Genomic DNA, 23,154 nt, shown 5'->3' with positions numbered 1-23,154 from the left:
GAAGATCTGTGAAGTTATTTGGATTTTTACAAATTATCTTTGAAAGACAGAGTCCTGAAAAAGGGACCTTTCTTTTTTTGCTGAGTTCATTTGACACACTAAGGAGGTAAGTGTTGTTAGGGGAAACCACGTCTCTGACTAATACCCTGCTCTCCATTTCCCCCATTTACTGTGTGTGTGTGTGTGTCTGTTACTCCTCCTCTAATGCATCTTCATTTAGACGGACAGGAGATGTCTTGCTTCTCCTTTGATAGCCAAGAGCTCCAAGGTTGACCTGCTTTCTCTATCTTTCTATCCCTCTCTCACGCTCGTGCTCTCTCGCTTTCACTCTCTCTCTTTCTCTATTCCTCTCTCTTTCTCTATCCCTCTCTCTTTTCGTGGGAGATTTGTCATGTCTACTACTTGGACTAGAGCGAGTGTGTGCATGCGTGTGATTGTTTTCTATCCGTCTTGCACATCTCTCCTGGTCTCTTTCTTTCTCTCCCCCTCTCTCCCTCCTCTATGTCCCTCTAAACCTGTGGGTTGTGATACATGTGTCATTCAGGGCAGAGACTGTTAGAGCCAAATTGGAAATGCAAGCTGTCTGCTCCCCCCTCCTCCCTCGCCCCACCAACCGATGTCCTCCCATCTTTCCCATCTATGTGGTTGTAGTCAACCCTTCAACCCAGCCAATGTTACCATGCTCTCTCTACCTGTCTGTCTATCTACTCTCTCATTCAATTTCAACCCATTTGTTTGTCTGACCTCCCAATCCCATTCCCCTGTCCAATTTCAACCCTATATCTTTCCATTGCCCAACCCCCAGCTTAATTATCTGTCTGTCTCTGTCTCTTTCAATGTGTCTGTCTCTTTCAATGTGTCTGTCTCTTTCAATGTGTCTGTCTCTTTCAATGTCTCTGTCTCTCTCTCTGTGTCTCTCTCTCTGTGTCTCTCTCTCTGTGTCTCTCTCTCTGTGTCTCTCTCTCTCTGTCTCTCTCTCTCTGTCTCTCTCTCTATGTCTCTCTCTCTATGTCTCTCTCTCTATGTCTCTCTCTCTATGTCTCTCTCTCTATGTCTCTCTATGTCTATGTGTCCTGCATGCAGGACTCCAAGATGGGGTTTGGTATCGCTGTGTCGGGGGGGCGGGACAACCCCAACGTGGAGAATGGAGAGATGTCAATCATCGTGTCAGACGTCTTGCAGGGAGGACCAGCTGATGGACTACTGTTGTACGTTACACTGCTTTTTTTTCTCCAAATCAGTACGAAAGAAAGAAAGAAAGAAAGAAAGAAAGAAAGAAAGAAAGAAAGAAAGAAAGAAAGAAAGAAAGAAAGAACACAATGAGAGGAAGCCATTTTAGACTATTCAGGTGCGCCCCTAGAACCCTTTTATTTGAGGTTTTGTGTGAACTGTGTGTTGTGTTTGTTGCTTCCCTCCCCAGTGAAAATGACCGTGTGATCCAAGTCAACTCCATCCTCATGGACAACGTGCCTCATTCCTTCGCTGTGCAGCAGCTACGCAAATGTGGGAAGACCGCCAAGATAGTGAGTATCACCTTAGTTAGTTAGATTGCAGGAAGGAAGCCAACTGAAGAAGGTTGGCAACAATGGCCAATTGTTCAAGAGATTTGTGTTTTTCCATTGGCAATTAGATGGATCATATAATATTAATATAGGCCAGACTTGGAAAAAATTGATTTTCATACCAATGATGTAATGGTTGACCAGACTTATACAGAGATGATTTGGCCCAGCAGTTAAAAAAAAGTTAACCAGACATGTTCAGCTAGTTGTAGCAGTGTGACAGTGGAGCACCATACAGACAGCCACAGTACTGCCGAGCAAGGTGTTTTACACTCCACTGAGCTGAGCTCATTCTTTCCAGGTGACGCTCCTTTAACACTGCACAGACAAAAATAATCTTACTAACCTTACTGTCATGGCCTCTGCTCCTGGCTCTGTGTGTGCGTGTGTGTCTCACGGGTGTTTTGTTGCACGTGTTAACTAATGCGATCCTTTCGATCAAAATGCTGCAGTCTAGTGTTTATCGTGTGTGTGTGTGTGTGTGTGTGTGTGTGTGTGTCCCAGACGGTGAAGAGACCTCGGAAGGTGGCTCTCCACTCCCTGAAACACCCTCCCTCCCCTGGTGCCGAGAGTCGAGACTTCGGCTCCACCCACTACTACGATGCCGATGAAAACCAGAGCGATGGGGGCTGGCATCGTGGCAATGGTGGTCCTGGTTATAACCGCGAGCCTCGCGACCTCACCCCCGACAACAAGAGCTACCTGGACCCCAACTATGGCAGCCGTGGTAACCGGGGGAGAAGCCGGGGGAGGAGCAAAGAGAGGGCGTCGCCAAGCCCAGAGCCTCACCACGACAACAGCAGTGGGCGGGCCTTGGACCGGGAGCCGCCCAGTCCAGAGAGGCCACAGTATCCACGGGAACGCAGCCGGGGGAGGAGCATGGACCGGGAGAGAGGAGGGGGAGGAGGGAGTCCAGGTGGGAGGAGCTACAGCCGGGGAGACAGCTATGAGCGAGGAGGGGGGAGGTACAGGGATGGGGGAGGTACCGGGGGGAGGATGGTGAAGGGTAAGAGTAGAGACAACCTCCGTGAGCCGTCCCGTTCACCCTCTCCTGACCTCCCCCGAGGAGGAGCTGGAGACCTGGAGCCCCTGGAGAAACCTGTTAACGTCCTGCTGGTCAAGAACAGACCCAACGAAGGTGAGAAGCTGTGATCAATGATTTTTTTAATTGGCAAGATTAGCAAATTTAGGTATGACATGCCAGCAACAGGCACTGACACTGCACATCCAAGTATATCTGACCAAATTATGAAAGACAAGTGATTTTGAATTCCGTAAAGTGAGTGTGGAAGAGATAAAAGAATATCAACAATGACAAGCCACCAGTGTCTGACAACTTGTATGGTAAATTACTGAGGATAATAGCGGACGATATTGCCACTTACATAAATGACTGATTGGCTGAGAGAAATTGATAATTAGATTGTGGGGGCTGTTTTGTTAGACTTCAGTGCGACTTTTGACATTAACGATCATTAGTCTGCTGCTGGAAAACATGTGTTATGGCTTTACACCCCCTGCTATATTGTGAATAAAGAGTTACCTGTCTAACAGAACACAGAGGGTGTTCTTTATTGGAAGCCTTTCCAACATAATCCAGGTAGAATCAGGAATTCACAAGGGCAGCTGTCTAGGCCCCTTACTTTTTCAGTCTTTACTAATGACATGCCACTGGCTTTTAGTAAAGCCGGTGTGTCTATGTATGCGGATGACTCAACACTATACACGTCAGCTACTAGAGCGACTGAAATGACTGCAACACTTAACAAAGAGTTACAGTTAGTTTCAGAATGGGTGGCAAGAAATAAGTTAGTCCTAAGTATTTCAGAAACTAAATGCATTGTATTAGGGACAAATCATTCACTAAACCCTAAACCTTAATTAAATATTGTAGAAATTGAACAAGTTGAGGTGACTAAATTGCTTGGAGTAACCCTGGATTATAAACTGTCATGGTCAAAACATATTGATACAACAGTAGCTAAAATGGGGAAAAGACTGTCCATAATAAAGCACTGCTCTACCTTAACAGCACTATCAACAAGGCAGGTCCTACAGGCCCTAGTTTTGTCGCACCTGGACTACTGTTCAGTCGTGTGGTCAGGTGCCACAAAGAGGGACTGCCTGCAAATGGCTCAGAACAGGGCAGCACGGCTGGCCCTTGGATGTACACAGATAGCTAACATTAATAATATGCATGTCAATCTCTCCTGGCTCAAAGTGGAGGAGAGATTGACTTCATCACTACTTGTATTTATGAGAGGTATTGACATGTTGAATGCACCAAGCTGTCTGTCTAAACTATGGGCACACAGCTCGGACACCCATGCATACCCCACAAGACATGCCACAAGAGGTCTCTTCACAGTCCCCAAGTCCAGAACAGACTATAGAAGGAACACAGTACTACATAGAGCCATGACTACATGGAACTCTATTCGGCATCAAGTAACTGATGCAAGCAGTTAAATTAGATTTTTTTTAAAACAGATAAAAATACATCTTATGGAACAGCAGGGACTGTGAAACAACACAAACATAGACGCAGACATGCATACACACACACAATAACATACACATTTACACACACGTACAAATGGATTTTGTGTTGTAGATATGTGGTAGTGGAGTAGGGGCCTGAGGGCACACACTTAGTGTTTTGTGAAATCTGTTGTGAATGTATTATAATGTTTTTAAAATTGTTTAACTGCCTTAATTTTGCTGGACCCCAGGAAGAGTAGCCTGCTGCCTTGGCAGGAACTAATGGGTATCCATAATAAATACAATTACAAATCATGTCTGGTCCTTTACAATAAGTGGTAGCCCTTAAGAAGGGATGTTGTGCACAGGAAGGAGGGAGCTTATGAATGACTGAGTCCCAAATGGCACCCTATTGCCTACTGTGTATACTGTATAGTGTAATACATTTGACCAGGGCTCATTTGGGACACAGAAAATATTTACTGCTTTGATTTGGAAGGGTCAGTTTTTATTTGTGCTATAAGGTTGCAAGGTCAGAGGTGAACATGGTTTTAAGGTCGGGCTGTGTATATTCGTTCTCTGGTTGCCGCAGCTAAGTGTGTGTGTGTTTATGTGTGTCTAGAGTATGGTCTGCGTCTGGGCAGTCAGATATTCATCAAGGAGATGACCAGTACAGGACTGGCTGCCAAGGACGGAAACCTACAGGAGGGAGACATCATCCTCAAGGTAATATACCACACACACACACAATTAATCTCTTGTTCTCTCCTTTACACACACATACACTCTCAATGTAAGTTAAATCGGTCATTGTTGGCATGGCTACAAAGAAGAATGCTGCCAAAGAGGAACATTTTAAATCCTCTCTCCCACCAAACTGTCAAATCACCACTCATCTAACACTCATTTACACTAATCTCATTTCTCCTTCTCTCTCTCTCTCTCCTCTCCTCTCCCATCTCGCTCCTCTCCTCCCTCGCTCCAGATCAATGGGACAGTAACAGAGAACCTGTCGCTGAACGATGCAGGGAAGCTCATAGAGAAGTCTAGAGGAAAACTCCAACTGGTCGTCCAGAGAGACCGCCGCCAGATCCTCATCCGTATCCCACCCCTCGTAGACTCCGACTCCGAACCTGATGGTGAGTGGCTAACTGGGGAGGGGGAGGGATTACGGACACCTGTCCTGACCAATAGCAAAGCAGTATTCACAGAGTGTAGTGGGGTTTGAGTGGTTTAGATTGCCTGTAGAAGTCCCAGAGGGCTACAGTACGTGTTAGTTTTCTCTGCTCCCCTGCACTTACAGATCATTGATCACTGTACTGTATAGTGTTGCCAAGTCTAATTGGCAACACTATACAGTGATCATGAAAACCAGCACCATTCTTTGGCTCAAAACTGGGTCTTTCACAAGTATGAATAGGTCAAATCACTTCAGTTGATGTAGTAGTGTACATTACATTTGCAGGTTTAAAAGGTCAAATAGAAACCTATTACATCTGATACTGATCAATTTAGGATTTAAGTGAAGATATCAAAGTTTGCTCAGGTTTGTTATCAATAGAAAACGATATTCAAAAGTATCCAATGGCATTATTTCAACATTCCTCCAGAGTAGACAGCCACCAACTCAGGCCACGGCCCTGTTGCAGTAAAAATATCTGGCATTCAACGGGTTAAAAATAAAAATGGGACACGAAATTGGAAAGTCTCACGTTTCTGCTTGCAGCTGCCATATCGCACACACACAGAGGTTATAGAGTCCATTCTTAGTTGACTTAATGTACTTAATGTACAGACAGGACATAGTGACCTAAAGTGGTTCATTACTAGCCTAAGTATGCTATTTAACGGTAAACATTTTGGACGTTTACTCTCATACTAGGAAGTTAAACTGACCATGAATATAAAGTATTGACAACAAAAATAGATTTCCTCAATCGTAACCTACAAAAGAGAAATCCTTTTTTGTCTTCTCTCTTCCAGATAAAATGTCATTCTTTTAGATGAAGGACCACCCAAGAGAGTCACAACAGTAATGTTTGCATTGGTTGCCTTTAAACTGTAAAAATGAACTCTGCCAACCGCTACACTACTACAAGTTGTAAAGCTTTTACACTTTGCACTTCCTTTTTTGCTATTAAACTTTAACTTTTTAATATTTTCCTAAAACCAATAAAATATTTTAATCACTATCTATTTTGTACTGTGTGATTTATTAAGGACAGTAGGTTGAATAATGCCAATGGAACAAATATTACATTTTTTACTGTACATTTGGTACAAATATTTTACTGTAGTTTTAGTTGTACTTAAAAGTACATGTAGTACAAGCTTTGTACCACTTTAAGTGATAGATTAAAACAATCTATAGCTTTGATACATATTTGAGCATATTCTGTCATTAGTAAAAACATACAACAACTTAGAGAAGGGGTAAAAACGTAGCTATATTTCAATTCCAAATAAGATTTGGAATTGCGTGAAAAACCGTCTTTAGAACCGTATAAGTGGGTACGATTACTGCATCATTATAACCATTGTAACAACATATTAATATTCTTCTTTCAGTATTAACAGGAGTTGAATACTAGGATTTTAGTGAATAATTGTCAGTATTTTAACACATAGTTAAAATAACACATACAACATTACCATTTCATACAAAGTAATATTTTCATTTTCAGGGCTATCATTAACATTACAGACATGGTCTCTTCCTGTCATTGTGACAGCATGTGTGACAAACTGATCTTAGGCCAGCCTATGAAAACAAACCTGATTTCCGTGCCTGTCGCCTGTCACAGCAAACCAGCTCTCATAGGCGGATTACCAGGAAGTAGTGGGTGGCTGAAGGCAGGGAATAGGAGGGCAGTTGAGGATTTGAATAGAGAACAGAGAAGAGCAGGATCACTGGCTGACCCACTTACTGCCTGCAACATTACTGCCTGCATCCTTACTGCCTGTCTCCTCATAAACCATTCGTTTTGGATGTGGTCTTTCAGTAAATTCCTTATTCCACTATTATCTAGATACCCCTCCACATAAACCAAACATCCCGACGCCACTACTTTCTCACCCCACCCCTCCATATAATCTAGTTGAGATTGTAGGGGGGGGTCCTGGAGGACCTGTGCCTCTGAGACCGTAATCTCAACCCTTACTCTAAAGTACCCTGTGTGCTTTCCCTCCGGAGTTTAAACCTTCCAACGGTGGATGTTATCGGCCTGTTATTTCTCTTTAGCTTGGTTTGTTTATATCTCTCTCCTCCCCTGCCAAAGTCCTAGCCGCCCAGCCTGTGCCCCTGCCAGTGCCTCTGCCAGTACTCTGATTAAAGAGGGGGGAGAGAGAGCAGGGAAAGCAGAGAGGGGAGGGGGGCGGCGCACACAGTACAAAAACAGACCACTCTGTTCAGTACATATTAACAAACAGACCCTCAATCTAACAAGCATACCCTCCACTACACCACTGAGGGTATACGCAGGTACAGTGTACACCATATAACCACTTTTTTTGTGGGCATTGCGTATACTCACTTCTTAATCCCCATGCTGCGTATCAAAGTATTGTAGCGGAGGTATACGCTGTATCAATTAATATGGCTGATGGAACAAATCAGAATGTTTAGCTTAAAATGTTGATAAACTTTTATTTATCATGTTTTAAGCGCAGCAATGTGCACACGGTGGCAGGCCTACATGCAAATGTTTCAAAATTAAATTTGCGGGAAAATACTGTTCTAAAATGCGCACCATACATGCAAGCGGTTTCATGGACAGAGATGGAATTATCCATTCGAAATATAGAAAGAGGGGAGATCTAAAGATGCAACAACTATCATAGGTTGCTAATATGACTAGGATGATGCCTTTGGCTAGTAGACAATGAAGGAAAGTTGAACAGGAGGGCACATATGAGGAAGTCTTTATCAAGTAATTGCCTCCATGTTTCTTTGGTGGGATTTTGGCTATAGGCTACTTTGAAGCAAGGTAAGACATGCCTCATAATATGAAGTAAAACATCCAGGTTTCAAACAATTAAGAACAGGGAAAATGTAGCGACATTAATGATATTCCTAACCTCCTTCTGGTAGATGGAAAGGCTTTCCCTAACACCTTCTCAATTAAATGTTAACTAGCTACAAAGTAGCCTATGCCTTCCTGGCAGAAGGATTTTATGATTATTTGCATCAATCCAGTGGCCATTTGTTTTGCAAACTCCATCTCATGTGTGCTACAGAAACTCCACTAACCAAACAACATTTTAGTAATTTTAGCAGAAGCTCTTATCCAGAGCGACTTACAGTAGTGAATGCATACATTTCATACATTATTATAATTATTATATATTTTTTCTTCTCCGTACTGGTCCCCTGTGGGAATCGAACCCACAACCCTGGCGTTGCAAACACCATGCTCTACCAACTGAGCCACACGGGACTCAGTGCTAGATGCCTGCACATTTGAATTAAAGGGGAACTACAAACAAAAAAAATCGGCATTTTTAACATTTTTCCCAGACCTCACAAGTGGTCTCCTGTTGTGGCTTAAAAATTGTTGTGGAATTAGAACATCCAATTTTTTTTATTTGTTTGAGGGGGGGTCTGATACTGTACGTGTGAATTTCTAACTCAGTTGATAGTCTATCTATTTCAATAATAGGCCTACTATTAAACATTTGCACAGTACTGCTTGGGTTGGCCTGACTGTGAAAGACCAATATGGGATTTATCATTTTAGGACATTGAGTGTGTCACTGTTTTTCAATTTTTCACACAAGGCATTTGGGAAGTTTTGGGCAACATTTGAGTATACCCACTTCTCCAGGCACTACTACATCACTGCTCACACACATACACACCGGCTAAACCAACCAACCAATCAACTAGCTTTGTTCATCTTTCATTTTTACCTGTTTATGGCTTTCATGTTTCGATGTTTCAATCCACCCGTCAATAAGCTCGCCTGTTACTGTATGTGTGGCTCTCCTGCTGGAAATATACCATCTGCTGTTATGAGAGGCATGTCTGTCTGTCCAGCCATCTGTCTATTCAGCCGTCTGTCAGTCTGTCTATCTACCTCGGTGTCTGTATGTCTGCCTATCTGTCTCTGTGTCTGTCTGTCTCTCTGTCTGAAGTTCTTTACAGGAGCTGAGGAGTGTTGATGCAACAGGATCATGCTCTTTCAGATGCAGCACCACCACTCACAGTAACGACTTCCCTCGCCACTCCCTCCCTCTATCTCTCTCTTTCTTTCTCCTTTGCTATTGCTCCTTCACTCCCTCGCTCTTATGGTCTTTTTCCCTCCATATTTCCATCAATCTCCCTCTCTCCCATCTCCCTCCTCCCATCCCCCTCCCCTCTCTGTCTCCCTGATGAGGACCATGGAGTCATCACTTTTTCCCCTCCACTGCCCTTCACTACACCATGATGTGTTACAGTAACAGTCTGTCTCAATGACTAACTGTAATTTAATTAATAGAGATTTAATGGACTGTCCCAAGGAAACATCACCATGGTCGGCCCCACTAACAAATTCACTTAAATCACTTTTTAATTGGACAATTAAATGTGAAAAAATGTATTTGGTAATGGAGTGAGACTGAATATACTGCTACGCCCGAGCCAGTGCTAAAGCCATAGAGCTATGGGGGAATAGTTTAGGGCCCAGAGTTTTATTCACCTGAAAACACTCTGGGCAATAGTTTTCTGGGCTATGGGCCTGGGGTTTTTCATGGTTAGGTTACAGGGCACTAGATATGATGTGTCTATCTATCGACCTATGGCATATTTTAAACAGGGCAGTTTCACAGTCTCTCTGTCGCTTTCTTTCGCTCTAACACCTGGGTCCTCTCAAAGCCTGTTAAAAGCTCCTCTTTTCCACAGGCTTCTCTGTACTCTCCCTCCCCCTTCTCCCCTCCTACTCTTTAGAACACTGCTCTGAGTCCCACATCTAGAACCGAGACAGTTTTAGAAGATCAAAACCATGACAGACCAATGAAAGGCTTCTCATTGGCAGAGACATCAGAGGGAATGAACAGGAACAGAGTGACAGAACGAAGTGACTGAGGCCTGTTAGATCTCTGTACTGTACAGTGCAGTCTGTAAATGTCAGTAGTGTACGAAGGCCTAGTGTGGCATCTGGTGCTCACTATCTTTTCATTTCACTGTTATGAAACCATACAGATAATCTACTACATATCTATCTAGTCATAGAATACATAGCAACACGGATCTGGAAACTTAACCTCTTCAGTTGTTATGAGTCACAGATATCATATTTGCATACTAAATACTATATGTACTGAATGTCAGTATGCCTTTGTGAGGACTTTGGCAAATCTTCAGAATTTCCAACAGTCACTCTGGTTTAGAATGACAGTATACTGTATACTCTGGTTTAAAATGACATTAATATACTCTACAGTATTTACTGTGGTTTAGATGGACCGTACAGTATAGTACAGAACTTTGTATATACTGTGAAGTCACTCAGAGCGTGTTGTAGAGAGGCAGAGAATGCTTCATTAACTCTACCTATATCTGACTCCTACACAGCTAGGGGACTGGTGATTCTTCTTGGGGCAACCAATCAGGTTTCCACTGGTGTACAAGTTCTCCTGGTGAAGGGAACACAGTCCATACGATTTCCATGTCTCTATAATCTCCTATGTCTCCCTCTCTGTCTCTCTCTCAGATATCTCAGAGATGGAGTCCTACTCCCCACAGGAGGAGCGTAGATCTCGCCAGTCGGACCTATCTTCCCACTCCTCTAATGAGAGAGAGAACCCCAGGTGGGTGGGGGGGAGAGAACCTGTCTGTTGATGAATATATGGATGGATTAGAGATGTGAGAGGAGGAGAAGACAGATACAGTATAGGTCAGTCAGATATATTATTAAAGTTGTTGTTACTGTACTGTGTTATATAACCAATACATTGTTCCAGTGTCCAACCTGTCCTGGGAGGGAGGGTGGGTGGGTGGATGTCTGTGAGAGGAGAGCTTCAGAATAGGTCAGTGAGGTACTGTTACAGTTCTTGTTACAGTGTCCAACCTATCCAGTTTGTGTCCCTCCCACCCAGACCTCTAACTAGCCTGGAAGACTCTCCCAGGGTAGCCAAGATGTCTGCCATGGCCTCGCCCTTTAGGGTGCCCCCCCTACAGGACCCAAACGATCCGGGCCCTGCCGTACTGTCCTCAGAGGGGCTGCCACGCCTCGACGAGCAACCAGGTACCCACAAGGCATCTAGAAAAGTGTCCTCAAATCCTACCTAAGCCCTTTTTAAATTAAATCTTATAACATTCGTAACTAGGTGTTAGTCTACAGCTTTTCAGCCTGGCATTATCTAGCCTGTCATTGATTGAGTATGTAATCAACCAGTTCGGATGGTCATTGATGAGAACTCACCCATCAGTATTTGTTTAGATGTGTTCATGTATGTGTGTTTGTTGTTTACCAGCATCAGCAAAGATTACTCCTAAGATTCTGCTACGCCCCAGCCCAGAGGATGAAGAGCTCTATGGGTGAGTAGATCGCTGTCCAGAGTTATAGTGCCCTATAAGAAACACTGACCAGGCTAGCACATGGAAAGAGGGAGAGTCAGAGGTGGACTCTCCTCTCCTTTCTTTTCATCTCCTTTCCTCATTCATATTCATGATGCATCCAGGGCTCCATCTCTCTGCTGTGTGTGCGTGTGTGTTTATGTGTGTGTGTGTCCGTAGGGAGGGAGGGTTATTTTTACGTTCTCCTAGCGCTGGGCTGAGTGTGCTGACAGGCACTATTTGTCTGTAGTCTGAGGGAAGGAAGGAGTGTCTCAACCCTCCTCTCTCTACTGCAGGTGAAACCTAGAATACGCAACTAGCTGCAGACTAACTGCCTCGTAGTCTGACCTTGATCAGGACTTCTGTTACCTACAACTAGCTACATGTAGTCTGAGTTTAAAGGGACAGAACTTAAATTGATAATGACTTAGGTTTTTTGCATGTTTTTTTGTTTTTACAAAAGGATAGTTCCTAAGCCAGTGTTTCAATTGGGGTAAAGAAAGTTCCACGACCTTTTGTTTCCAAAGCATCTCACCAATTGAGTTGATCCTAATGTAACCACTTGTAATGTTGCCATCCATTCAGTGCTAACACGGTGATGGTGAGTTTCCAGAAGGGGGACAGTGTGGGTCTGAGGCTGGCGGGCGGTAACGATGTGGGCATCTTCATCGCTGGCATCCAGGAGGGCAGTCCTGCCGAGGAGGAGGGGCTACGCACAGGAGACCAAATCATGAAGGTAACCATCTTTGGCACCGTGAACGGCATTGGAACATCTGAATTCAATACAAAACCTGTACACCAAAGGCAAATACTGTACATCTGTAAAGTCAACACCAACTTTCTGAAAGTGAATATCTGTTGTGTTGATGTGTTGATAACTGGAGACTCATATTTTGAATTGTAGTCAATAAAACAACCCTTCATTTCCCCCTTTGTGTGTGTGTGCGTGCATGCGTGTGTGTGTGTGCGTGCACGTGTGTGTGCAGGTCAATAGCGTTGACTTCCGAGGCATCGTGAGAGAAGAGGCTGTTCTGTTCCTGTTGGAGATTCCTAAAGGAGAGGATGTCACCATACTGGCCCAGAGTAAACCTGATGGTGAGGCTTCTACAAGGTTCTAGAGAATGTCTCACAGAGTTCTAGAGAGTTCTCTAGTCTTCGTGTTTCACAGGGTTCCCAGAGTTTCCTGGTTCTATAGTACTTCAGAGGGCTCTAGACATAGGTTCCATATACACTTCTATGGTTCTTGACTTCTATCGTTTTCCAGAGAGTTCCAAAGCGCTAATCTTACACTGCCCCTCATTATTCCATGGTTATCCACATAATCTGATTTCATTTCAGGGGGATATGGTAGCGTTCACCAAATTATGAAATGTTTCCTGACAAGACAATAATATAATAATAATAATAATAATATATCCCATTTAGCAGACACTTTTATCCAAGGTGACTTAGTCATGCGTGCACACATTTTACATATGGATGGTCCTGGGAATTGAACCCACTACCCTGGCATTACAATCGCCATGCTCCCTAACCGAGCTACTAAACTTTGGCTGAGTTACAAATGAACAACGTGGAACAGCTTGATGGAAAAAGAAAAGGGAGAGTGGGTCAGTCCTTTTTCTTAGTCAGTCTAGTTGAATATATGCAGCAGGATATGAAAGTATTAGAGTGAACAGTGGAATAACCCCATGCGCAGAGTAGTGCACACTGTCCTCTCCATGCTCCTCTCTACTCATTACACAAACACTGAGGGTCAGACCCCAGGGCTACACGCACGCATGCATGCACAATCACACAAATGCAGACAAGTACACACACACAATAACTTTGTGTCAGTGTGATACAGAGACGCCAGCTTGTTGCCCATCGGCACTGAAACCAGTTACAGCCAGTCATGCACGCACACACACACAGAGAGGGACACACAGGTTACGTAATGAGAACATAGCCTTATAAACCCATTGCCCCTGAAATGTAACATGTACAGTACAAACCGAGTCTCTGTATAACTGTGTTAGGGTTTATGTATGTACTATGTAAGTTCATCTTTAAATGAATGAATCTTTAAAAACTGTGTTAGTGTGAACTATGTGTATACTACTAGCCTATAAACCTTATGTTTGTGTGGGTGCTTAGTTGTGTCTTAACTATGATGGCACCCTATTTCATTTTGTAGTGCACTACTTTTGGGATGCATCCTGTGTGTGTGTGTGAGAGGTACCAGGGGCCTCATCTGCAGACAGACTAACAGACAGAAAGACAGGCAGGCAGGCAAGTAGGGAGCAGTGAATTGTGGGAGGTGCGGTCTATTAGCCAGCCAGGCTGTGTAAAGCTAGCAGCTGGGTTGTCGGGGAGTGCTGTGGGAAAGCTATTGAACTTGGAACCCCACCAAATCTTGTACTACAACTCTGCGTACGCACACACACACACACACACACACACACACACACACACACACACACACACACACACACACACACACAGGCATATACACACACACGTGCGCACACCACACACACACACACACACACACACACTGACAGCAGACAGCCAGCCAGCCTAGGAGAGGACATGCATGACTGACCTCTACTGTCACCATCTCTCTCTTCCTTTCTCATCCCTCCAATTTCTTTTTATCTCACCCCTTTGTCATCTCTTCCTCCCTTTCTCTCTCTCTTCCTCACTCTCCCTCTCCTCTTCCCTCTCCCATTCTCATCTCTCTCTCTCTTTCTCTCTGTCTCTCTTTCTCTCCATGTCTCTCTCTCTCTCCTCTTCGCTCTTTCTCTCCTCGTCGCGCTCTCTCTCCTCTCCCCTCTTTCTCTCTCTCTCCTCCTCGTAATCCCTATCTCCTTGGTGTGAGATTGTGCCTCGGGGGTAGTGGTGTTTGCCTGGCTCCCTAAACTTCTTGCTCCGGCCAAACACTACACCACGCCCACGAACATTAGTTTCTTCTCCGCAATGAATCTGGATCGGAGTACCTCCCTGACGATTTCTAGAACGCAAACTCATTCTAACCGTTCTGATTGGTCCCAGAAACCGATGGGTTGAACATATGTGGGTAAAGCTGCATTTTGAAAAATCATAATTGGCTTTGATACTGTGATTGGTTAGAGATAATCCAATCGCTGATTACTTTGTTTTGTACAACACCCTACATTTTCACAAACGACTTCAACGATGGCAGTCTCAGACTGAAGTATGTTGTGAACTTAGAGCAGCAGAAGAATTCAGTTTGTCGTCAGGCAATAGTGGAGTGCAAGTGTGATCCATAGAGAATGGGACTGAATGGGCGCACATGGGAAGGAAAGGGGGACATGGAACATGGGTAGTAAGGAACCACTTGTAGCAACCAAATGTTCCTGTTGACGTTCATTAACCCTTGTTGTTGAGAGCTACAGGGTTTTCAGGAAGTTAGTGCTCGGCTTGACCAAAACTCTGCATGCCATTTAGCTCTTCAGAACTAGGGGTTGGTGACTACTGATGTACAGTGAATGCTATTGTACATTTGGATTTGTAGTATGAGCTCTCTCTCGCTTTCTCTCCTCCCCTCCCTCTCTCCTCTCTCCTTTTCTCCTCCCTCTCTCCAGTCTACAATGACATCCTGGTGTCTGGTCGTGGGGACTCGTTCTTTATCAGGACTCATTTTGAGTATGAGCGGGAGGCTCCCCAGAGCCTGGCCTTCTCCAGAGGGGAGATCTTCAAAGTGGTGGACACTCTCTACGATGGCAAGCTGGGCAACTGGCTGGCCATCCGCACCGGCAAGGACAAACAGCTGCTGGAGAAAGGCATCATCCCCAATAAGAGCAGGTAATCATCCCTAAAGCGTCATCCCTAAGAATGGCAGGTAATCATCCCATAAACATCATCCCTAATAAGAGCCAGTAATCATCCCTAAGGCATCATCCCTAATAAGAGCAGGTAATCATCCTTAAGCCATCATCCTGATGTCGGGAGTGTTCAGCCACATCAGTCAAATCAGAGCCATCTCTCTCCCACATTGGGATGAAATAATCCTAGATCACACACTAGAGTAGAGTTCCCCAACTGGCGGGCCGCAGCTCAATCTAGGTGATGATCCCTTCACTAGAGTCTCCCCCTGATCCCTACACACACACACACACACACACACACACACACACACACACACACACACACACACACACACACACACACACACACACACACACACACACACACACACACCATTCATCTAACCTGCCACTACACCAACATCTCCTCCTCTGTTTTAATGTCCTCTCCTCCCCATTTTTCTCCTTCCATGTGCTCTCCCTTCGCTTAGAATAGATCCTCAGACCTTGGCTGTGGGAAGTTATTTGAACTGAAACAACTTGAAAGAGTGTTTATTTTCTGTCTTTTATCGTAAACACACTTGTCTTGGTTCATCTTTCTCCCTCTCCCACACCCACTTACCTTCTTATCACCCCAACACATTGCCCTCACTCTATGCTGACTTCACCATCGCTTTTTCAAAACATATCACCCCTCTTCCCTCCTTCTCACCGTTCTAACCTCTCTTCATAATCCCCATCTCTTATTGCTCATTTTCTCCCTTCCTCCCCCTCTCTCTCCCAGGGCTGATCAGATAGCGAGCGTACAGAACTCCCATAAGGCTGCTGGCACGGACCGCGCCGACTTCTGGCGTCTGAGAGGTCAAAGGGCAGCCAAGAGGAAGGAGCTGAGGAAGAGCAGAGAGGATGTCGGCGCTATGCCCATCGCCACACGCTTCCCTGCATACGAGAGAGTCGTGCTCAGAGAGGGTGGGTCTGGTCAACACACGGAAACCACACAGGAAATTACACACATGGAGAGGTAGGCTGTATCACATCCGGCCGTGATTGGGAGTCCCATAGTGCGCCGCACAATTGGCCCAGCATCGTCCGGGTTTGGCCGGGGTAGGCCGTCATTGTAAATAAAAATTTGTTCTTAACTGACTTGCCTTGTTAAATAAAGGTTAAATAAAAAATATATAATAATAATTTAAAAAGGGAGGAAAGGGAGGGGGGGGAGTGTTTCAGAGGAATACAGATTTGAGTGGAGATTTGACGTGATACAGATGCCGGCCATAATTGGGAAACACAGGAAACGGCGGGGGGGGGAATAGAGTTGAGGAGAAATACATCATTGACGAAGGGAGGAGGGGGGTGACAGCATTTTAGGAAGGAATGAGGGGTGAAAGAGGGGCAGGCCAGCATTAGGTAACACAGAAAACAAAACACACACACACACAGGAGTGACACAGAAAAGGGAGAAATTGAGAGTTAAAGAGAGGGGAGAGGGAGAAGAGTGTGTGTGGGTCGTCACGCTAAACACAGGAAACGCACACCACAGGGAGAGGGGGAGAGATGGCAAATGGGATGAGGGGGAGAGGAGAATGTTCCTTAGAGAACATCAACGTTCGCTATCCTGCTACAAAGAGTTTTGATGTCACTCAAACGTGACATTTGATGGTAAACAGAAAATGTCTCTATTGATTTAACTATTAGCCACTGTCAGCCCCCGCCACACACACATTTATATATGGCCCCTAATGTTGTGCATGATAAACCCAGTAATGATAGTCATGTTGTTTTAGGTTGTACTACTGCAAAGGAGTGACTGTCTAAAGCATCATCTCCTCTCTTGTCCTGTAGCTGGTTTCAGACGTCCTGTGGTTCTGTTTGGTCCTATAGCTGATGCAGCCAATGACAAGCTAGCCAACGAGCTGCCTGACCTGTTTGTCATCGCCAGTGAGTCTCTCACGTTGTCTGTCTCTGTCTGTCTCTGTCTCTGTCTGTCTTGAGTCACACTAGTCATTTGTTGAATAACACGGTCTCTGTCCATTGTCAGAAACGGAGCCTAAAGATGCCGGGTCGGAGAAATCCTCAGGAGTGGTGAGACTTAACACCATCCGCCAGATCATCGAGCAGGTAAGAGCTTCTCTCTCCCTTTCTCTATCAATCAATCTATCAATCTATCTGGAACACTAATTTATGATGAACACCCGCGAATAACATGTTTTTGCACAACATCACCAAATTCCCCCTTAAATAATGCTGACGCATTTCAATCACACAGAACTTGATTACATTGCAGGACATGTTGAATAGAAAGCTAAATGCGGTTTTAATCATGACACAGAAAGAAGCTGTTTCCGATGACTAAATGCAAACTTGCAGATTGAGATACCAAGACTGGCAGCGCAATCTATCCCTAGCAATGTTGGTACTGTAGCCTCCTTTCATCTACCTACTTTTGTGACTGTGTTTAGGCAAGTGGCAGAAAGATTCCATTTGGGCTGTCATTTTTAACGGTCTTTCGATCCGTGTCGTATCAAAGCAGGGCCGGCTCAAAGGGGATCCAGAGGATTGGCCACATAAATTGACATTTTTCCCACCGAACCAAATCCCGATTTTAGCAACCGATGTATAACGATGCATTTCAATCACTGTCCCCCATCATGTCCCCTGTAGGACAAGCATGCCCTGCTGGATGTGACTCCCAAGGCGGTGGACACTCTGAACTACACCCAGTGGTACCCCATCGTCATCTTTTTCAACCCAGACAGTAAACCAGGGGTTAAGGCCATGAGGCAGAGGGTGATACCTGGGTCCAACCGCAGCGCTAGGAAACTATATGAACAGGCTGTCAAACTGAGGAAGACCTGCTCTCACCTATTCACTGGTTAGTCACACACATGGATCCGCTTCACACACACAGTTACACAGAGATACGCGAACAGATACACATGCATACACACACCATTTACTTTTAGCTACCACCCTCAGGAGTGTCCATACTCCAGTAAATACTGTAGTTGGCCAGTGAGTTGACCTCTCTCCCTCTGTCTCTCTGTATGTGTATATGACTATCTGACACACACACAATCCTGTAGTTGGCCAGTGATTCATGTTAAGTCCATTTCTGTAGATGACTATCGAGTCTCTAACGTCAATAAACAAATTGTTAAACAGCCAAATATAGAACACAAGATCTTCCTGCATGAGGGATCTTCCTCCCTCTCTCCCCCTCTCTACTCGTTCTCTTCTCATCCATCTTGCAATTATCTCTCACCCTTCTCTTTCTTTTCTCTTCCATTATTTCGCTTCTCTCCTCCTCTCTCCCTCCCTCCCTCTCCTCCTTGCTCCGGCGCGCTCCTCCCTACAGCTACTATTGATGTGAACTCGGCCAACGATGCGTGGTATGGCAGTGTGAAGGACTCTATCAGGGAGCAGCAGACTCAGGCTGTATGGGTGTCTGAGGGGAAGGTAAACACACTCACCATACAGTGCTCATACACTGGATACTGTACTGTACTATAATGTACTGTACTATAATGTACTATACTAGGGATGTGCCAAATAGATTTTTTTTTTGTAACATTTAAACTGCTATTTTCTTATCGGCTTTCCGTTAAAACATTAAGAATATTTTATACAATTCCACATGAAATCCTATTGCATGGTATGACTGCTAAGGGGAGATGAATTCCTACCAAAGTCATACAGTAGGCTTAGTTATCTGGAATCTGCTTTGTGGCTTCCCGAGTGGGCAGGTGAAATTTTGTCCCAAAGTCAACCGTTAATTCACGTTGACTCTAGTGTTCCTTCCATTTGTTATGTGCATTAGTGACTCGCACCAAAAAGATACCTAGCCAAGTGATCACAGTTCTTCTCTTAAATTAACAACCTCATGCTAATCACATTAGCCTACGTTAGCTCAACCGTCCCGCAGGGGACCCACCGATCCTGTAAAGGTTAAATTCTCTTTTACCTCCATTGTGTCTTTCACTCAATTTCGACCACTCCCTATACACACAAGCGTGCTGCACACCCAAACTCCCATTAGGCCTACTGTAGACAAGCTACATTCCTTGTCAAATCATGATAGCTTTATCATGAATTCAAAATGTACTGCTTGATTAAAAGTAAGCTGCACTTTTGAAATAATGGATTTGTCTTGTCTATTTTCAGTTTTTTTTTTCACAAACTGCTATAGTGTGGCATTTAGAATAGGTTACAACCCACTCTAAACCTAGGCAGGTTCCTGACTGAAATATACAACAAAACATTTTTGATGAAGCCAAATAGAATATTCATTAAGGGCCTACTTTGTTTCATGTTCAGCCTGCCTACCAAGTTTAAGCACACAAATTAAACACAGGGCAAAAGAAAACGCGCCAAATGTGGGTATCTACTGGTTTAAAAGGTTAATGCTGTTAACTCTAGGCTATGTCTCAACTCCCATTATAAAGGGGATATCAAATCAAATGTATTTATGAAGCCCTTTTTACATGAGCAGATCTCACAAAGTGCTTTACAGAAACCCAACCTAAAACCACAAATAGCAAGCAATGCAGGTGTAACACCCTGTTGAAACGGGAGTGAACGTAAACAGTGATATGAGAAAGACGCACCTGTTTCAGTAGCACTAGTGACGGCTGAAATTGTCTTGCAGTCGTTAATTTAGCTAATTACTTCACAAATTCAAGTAAGGCCTTGACAATGGCTGCATATCAACTGAAATAATGAATGGAATCAGCGGGTGTTTTTCAACTCATAATGACAATAAGGTGCGGGGGGCTTTATATATCCATGGCAAATCATTTGAAATATGCATATCCCCTCTTATTAACGTTCCATCATTGTTGCATTAGGTAAGCCTATTTGTTCAAATGTTTCCCTTTATGATGATGGTCGGGATCTGTTAGTGGCAGTTTTGTGACAACTGCACTGTCATTTAAAATATTGTGAACAAAAACAACCACATTTTGTTTTCAGTTAGGGATTTTTTCTTAAGTTTTACCATTGAATTTTAAAATGTTCACACCCCTATAATATACTCTACTCTACACATGCTACCCACTGGGCACACACTGGTTGAAACAACAGTGTTTCCAGTTCCTTTCAATTAAATGATGTTGAACCAACGTGGAATAGACATTGAATTGACGTCTGTGCCCAGTGCGTATAGTCTGCTACACTCCTATCCTCTTCTATCCTTATTGTACTATTCCACCCTGTATTATGTACATGTTTCAATCATGTTCTGTAGAATTGTCTTACTGTCTACTTCAAATCTACAGTTGAAGTCGGAAGTTTACATACACTTAGGTTGAAGTCATTAAAACTTGTTTTTCAACCACTCCACAAATGTCTTGTTGACAAACTATAGTTTTGGCAAGTCGGTTCGGACATCTACTTTGTGCATGAGTCATTTTTCCAACAATTGTTTACAGACAGATTATTTCTCTTATTCACTGTATCACAATTCTAGTGGGTCAGAAGTTTACATACACTAAGTTGACTGTGCCTTTTAAACAGCTTTTGAGTCAATTGGAGGTGTACCTGTGGATGTATTTCAAGGCCTACCTTCAAACTCAGTGCCTCTTTGCTTGACATCATGGGAAAATCTAAAGAAAGCAGCCAAGATCTTCGGAAAAATATTGTAGACCTCCACAAGTCTGGTTCATCCTTGGGAGCAATTTCCAAATGCCTGAAGGTACCACGTTCATCTGTACAAACAATAGTACGCAAGTATAAACACAATGGGACCACGCAGCCATCATACCGCTCAGGAAGGAGACGCGTTCTGTCTCCAAGAGATGAATGTACTTTGGTGCGAAAAGTGCAAATCAATCCCAGAACAACAGCAAAGGACCTTTTGAAGAGGCTGGAGGAAACGGGTACAAAGGTATCTATAGCCACAGTAAAACGAGTCCTATATCGACATAATCTGAAAGGCCGCTCAGCAAGGAAGAAGCCACTGCTCCAAAACCGCCGTAAAAAAGCCAGACTACGGTTTGCAACTGCACATGGGGACAAAGATCGTACTTTTTGGAGAAATGTCCTCTGGTCTGATGAAACAAAAATAGAACTGTTTGGTCATAATGACCATTGTTATGTTTTGAGGAAAAAGTGGGAGGCTTGCAAGCCAAAGAACACCATCCCAACCGTGAAGCACGGGGGTGACAGCATCATGTTGTGGGGGTGCTTTTCTGCAGGAGGGACTGGTGCACTTCACAAAATAGGTGGCATCGTGAGGAAGCAAAATTATGTGGATATATTGAAGCAACATCTCAAGGCATCAGTCAGGAAGTTAAAGCTTGGTCACAAATGGGTCTTCCATATGGACATTGACCCCAAGCATACTTCCAAAGCTGTGTCAAAATGGCTTAAGGACAACAAAGTCAAGGTATTGGAGTGGCCGTCACAAAGCCCTGACCTCAATCCCATAGAAAATGTGTGGGCAGAACTGAAAAGGTGTGTGTGAGCAAAGAGGCCTACAAACCTGACTCAGTTACACCAGCTCTGTCAGGAGGAATGGGCCAAAATTCACCCAACTTATTGTGGGAAGCTTGTGGAAGGCTACCCGAAATGTTTGACTCAAGTTAAACAATTTAAAGGCAATGCTACCAAATACTAATTGAGTTTATGTAAACTTCTGACCCACTGGGAATGTGATGAAAGAAATAAAAGCTGAAATAAATAATTCTCCCTCCTATTATTCGGACATTTCACATTCTTAAAATAAAGTGGTGATCCTAACTGGCCTAAGACAGGGAATTTTTACTAGGATTAAATATCAGGAATTGTGAAAAACTGAGTTTAAATGTATTTGGCTAAGGTGTATGTAAACTTCCGACTTCAACTGTATATACACCACAGTTCCGACTTCAACTCTATAGCATATTCACTGTTCTTTCCTATCAAGCTATTTCCGTAAACTTCTGTGTACTAGTCCATCTTAACTATTTCCCTTGGTACTACTATACTTAGTCTAGTTTCTTCATACTGTACTCGGCCTTTTCTATCACTTTTAAGATGGTGAAAAGTTTTTTGCTCTATTTCTTGAGTCCTGTGTTGTGAGCATGCTCACTGTGTGTGAATCCTTCTACCACTGGTGCTCTACAGCTCGGTTCTTCTTTCTTTTCTTTCTTTGTTTTTGTTTTTGTTTCTGCTTCCTCTCTGTACACCAAGATCCATCATGTGTCTCTTTTAGCTGGACTGGATGGAGATGGACCTTGATCTCCATGACGACCGCATGTCATACCTGTCAGCCATGTCAGCCGACTACCTGAGCATGGACAGCCGATTGGCCAGCGACTACGATGACACGGCGGATGAGGGTGGGGCTTACACGGATAACGAGCTGGACAACGAGCCGGCTGACCAACTGCACGTGTCCGCTATCAGCCGCTCCTCTGAGCCCGTGCTGGCAGAGGAGGTTAGAGATACACAGCGATACGCACACACACACAGACACACACACGCATAGTTAACAACACACACATGCAGCCCATAAGCAGCCCATGTATTGTGATGTCCTAACCTCACAACCTTGGTGCTATGCAGAGCTGTAAGAATCTATTCTGCCCTCTACAGTTCAAACACATCATTACACCTATGATATCCCCAGTCCAATCTAGGCCTACATGACCAACATCAATACCATCTGGTTAGCATTTGTTTGGGTTGTTTCAGGAATACCCAATGTGTCAGATGCACTTTAGCAAAACATTTTTCCAAATAGAGGCCATTCAGCACTATGATAATAGCCTGTGGCCAGTTTCTC

At 44.0% G+C, this 23,154-nt stretch overlaps 1 protein-coding gene across 2 annotated transcripts in view; it reads left to right on the top strand.

The window, feature by feature from the left end:
• Positions 1-23,154, top strand: part of LOC106584891 (tight junction protein ZO-2) — a 114,560-nt gene that overhangs the window by 90,178 nt on the left and 1,228 nt on the right. The window contains exons 4-20 of one of the 2 annotated variants that reach the window (XR_006761885.1): positions 1,084-1,208; positions 1,421-1,523; positions 2,067-2,700; positions 4,666-4,769; positions 5,029-5,182; positions 10,736-10,832; positions 11,121-11,269; positions 11,499-11,562; positions 12,166-12,316; positions 12,567-12,675; positions 15,171-15,390; positions 16,177-16,361; positions 17,235-17,330; positions 17,431-17,510; positions 18,054-18,264; positions 18,748-18,848; positions 22,560-22,806. Coding sequence is in view for 1 of the 2 variants with exons in the window: in XM_014170512.2 (XP_014025987.2) it covers positions 1,084-1,208; positions 1,421-1,523; positions 2,067-2,700; positions 4,666-4,769; positions 5,029-5,182; positions 10,736-10,832; positions 11,121-11,269; positions 11,499-11,562; positions 12,166-12,316; positions 12,567-12,675; positions 15,171-15,390; positions 16,177-16,361; positions 17,235-17,330; positions 17,431-17,510; positions 18,054-18,264; positions 18,748-18,848; positions 22,582-22,806 (2,808 nt within the window). In the remaining variant the exon portion in view is untranslated. The remainder of the gene's footprint in view (positions 1-1,083; positions 1,209-1,420; positions 1,524-2,066; positions 2,701-4,665; positions 4,770-5,028; positions 5,183-10,735; positions 10,833-11,120; positions 11,270-11,498; positions 11,563-12,165; positions 12,317-12,566; positions 12,676-15,170; positions 15,391-16,176; positions 16,362-17,234; positions 17,331-17,430; positions 17,511-18,053; positions 18,265-18,747; positions 18,849-22,559; positions 22,807-23,154) is intronic. The other variant, XM_014170512.2, reaches the window with a different exon arrangement.

This window comes from Salmo salar, chromosome ssa24, assembly GCF_905237065.1.
Source record: "Salmo salar chromosome ssa24, Ssal_v3.1, whole genome shotgun sequence".
NCBI lineage: Eukaryota > Metazoa > Chordata > Actinopteri > Salmoniformes > Salmonidae > Salmo > Salmo salar.
The sequence above is the reverse complement of the archived record's forward strand: the minus strand, read 5'-3'. Positions and strand labels throughout refer to the sequence as shown.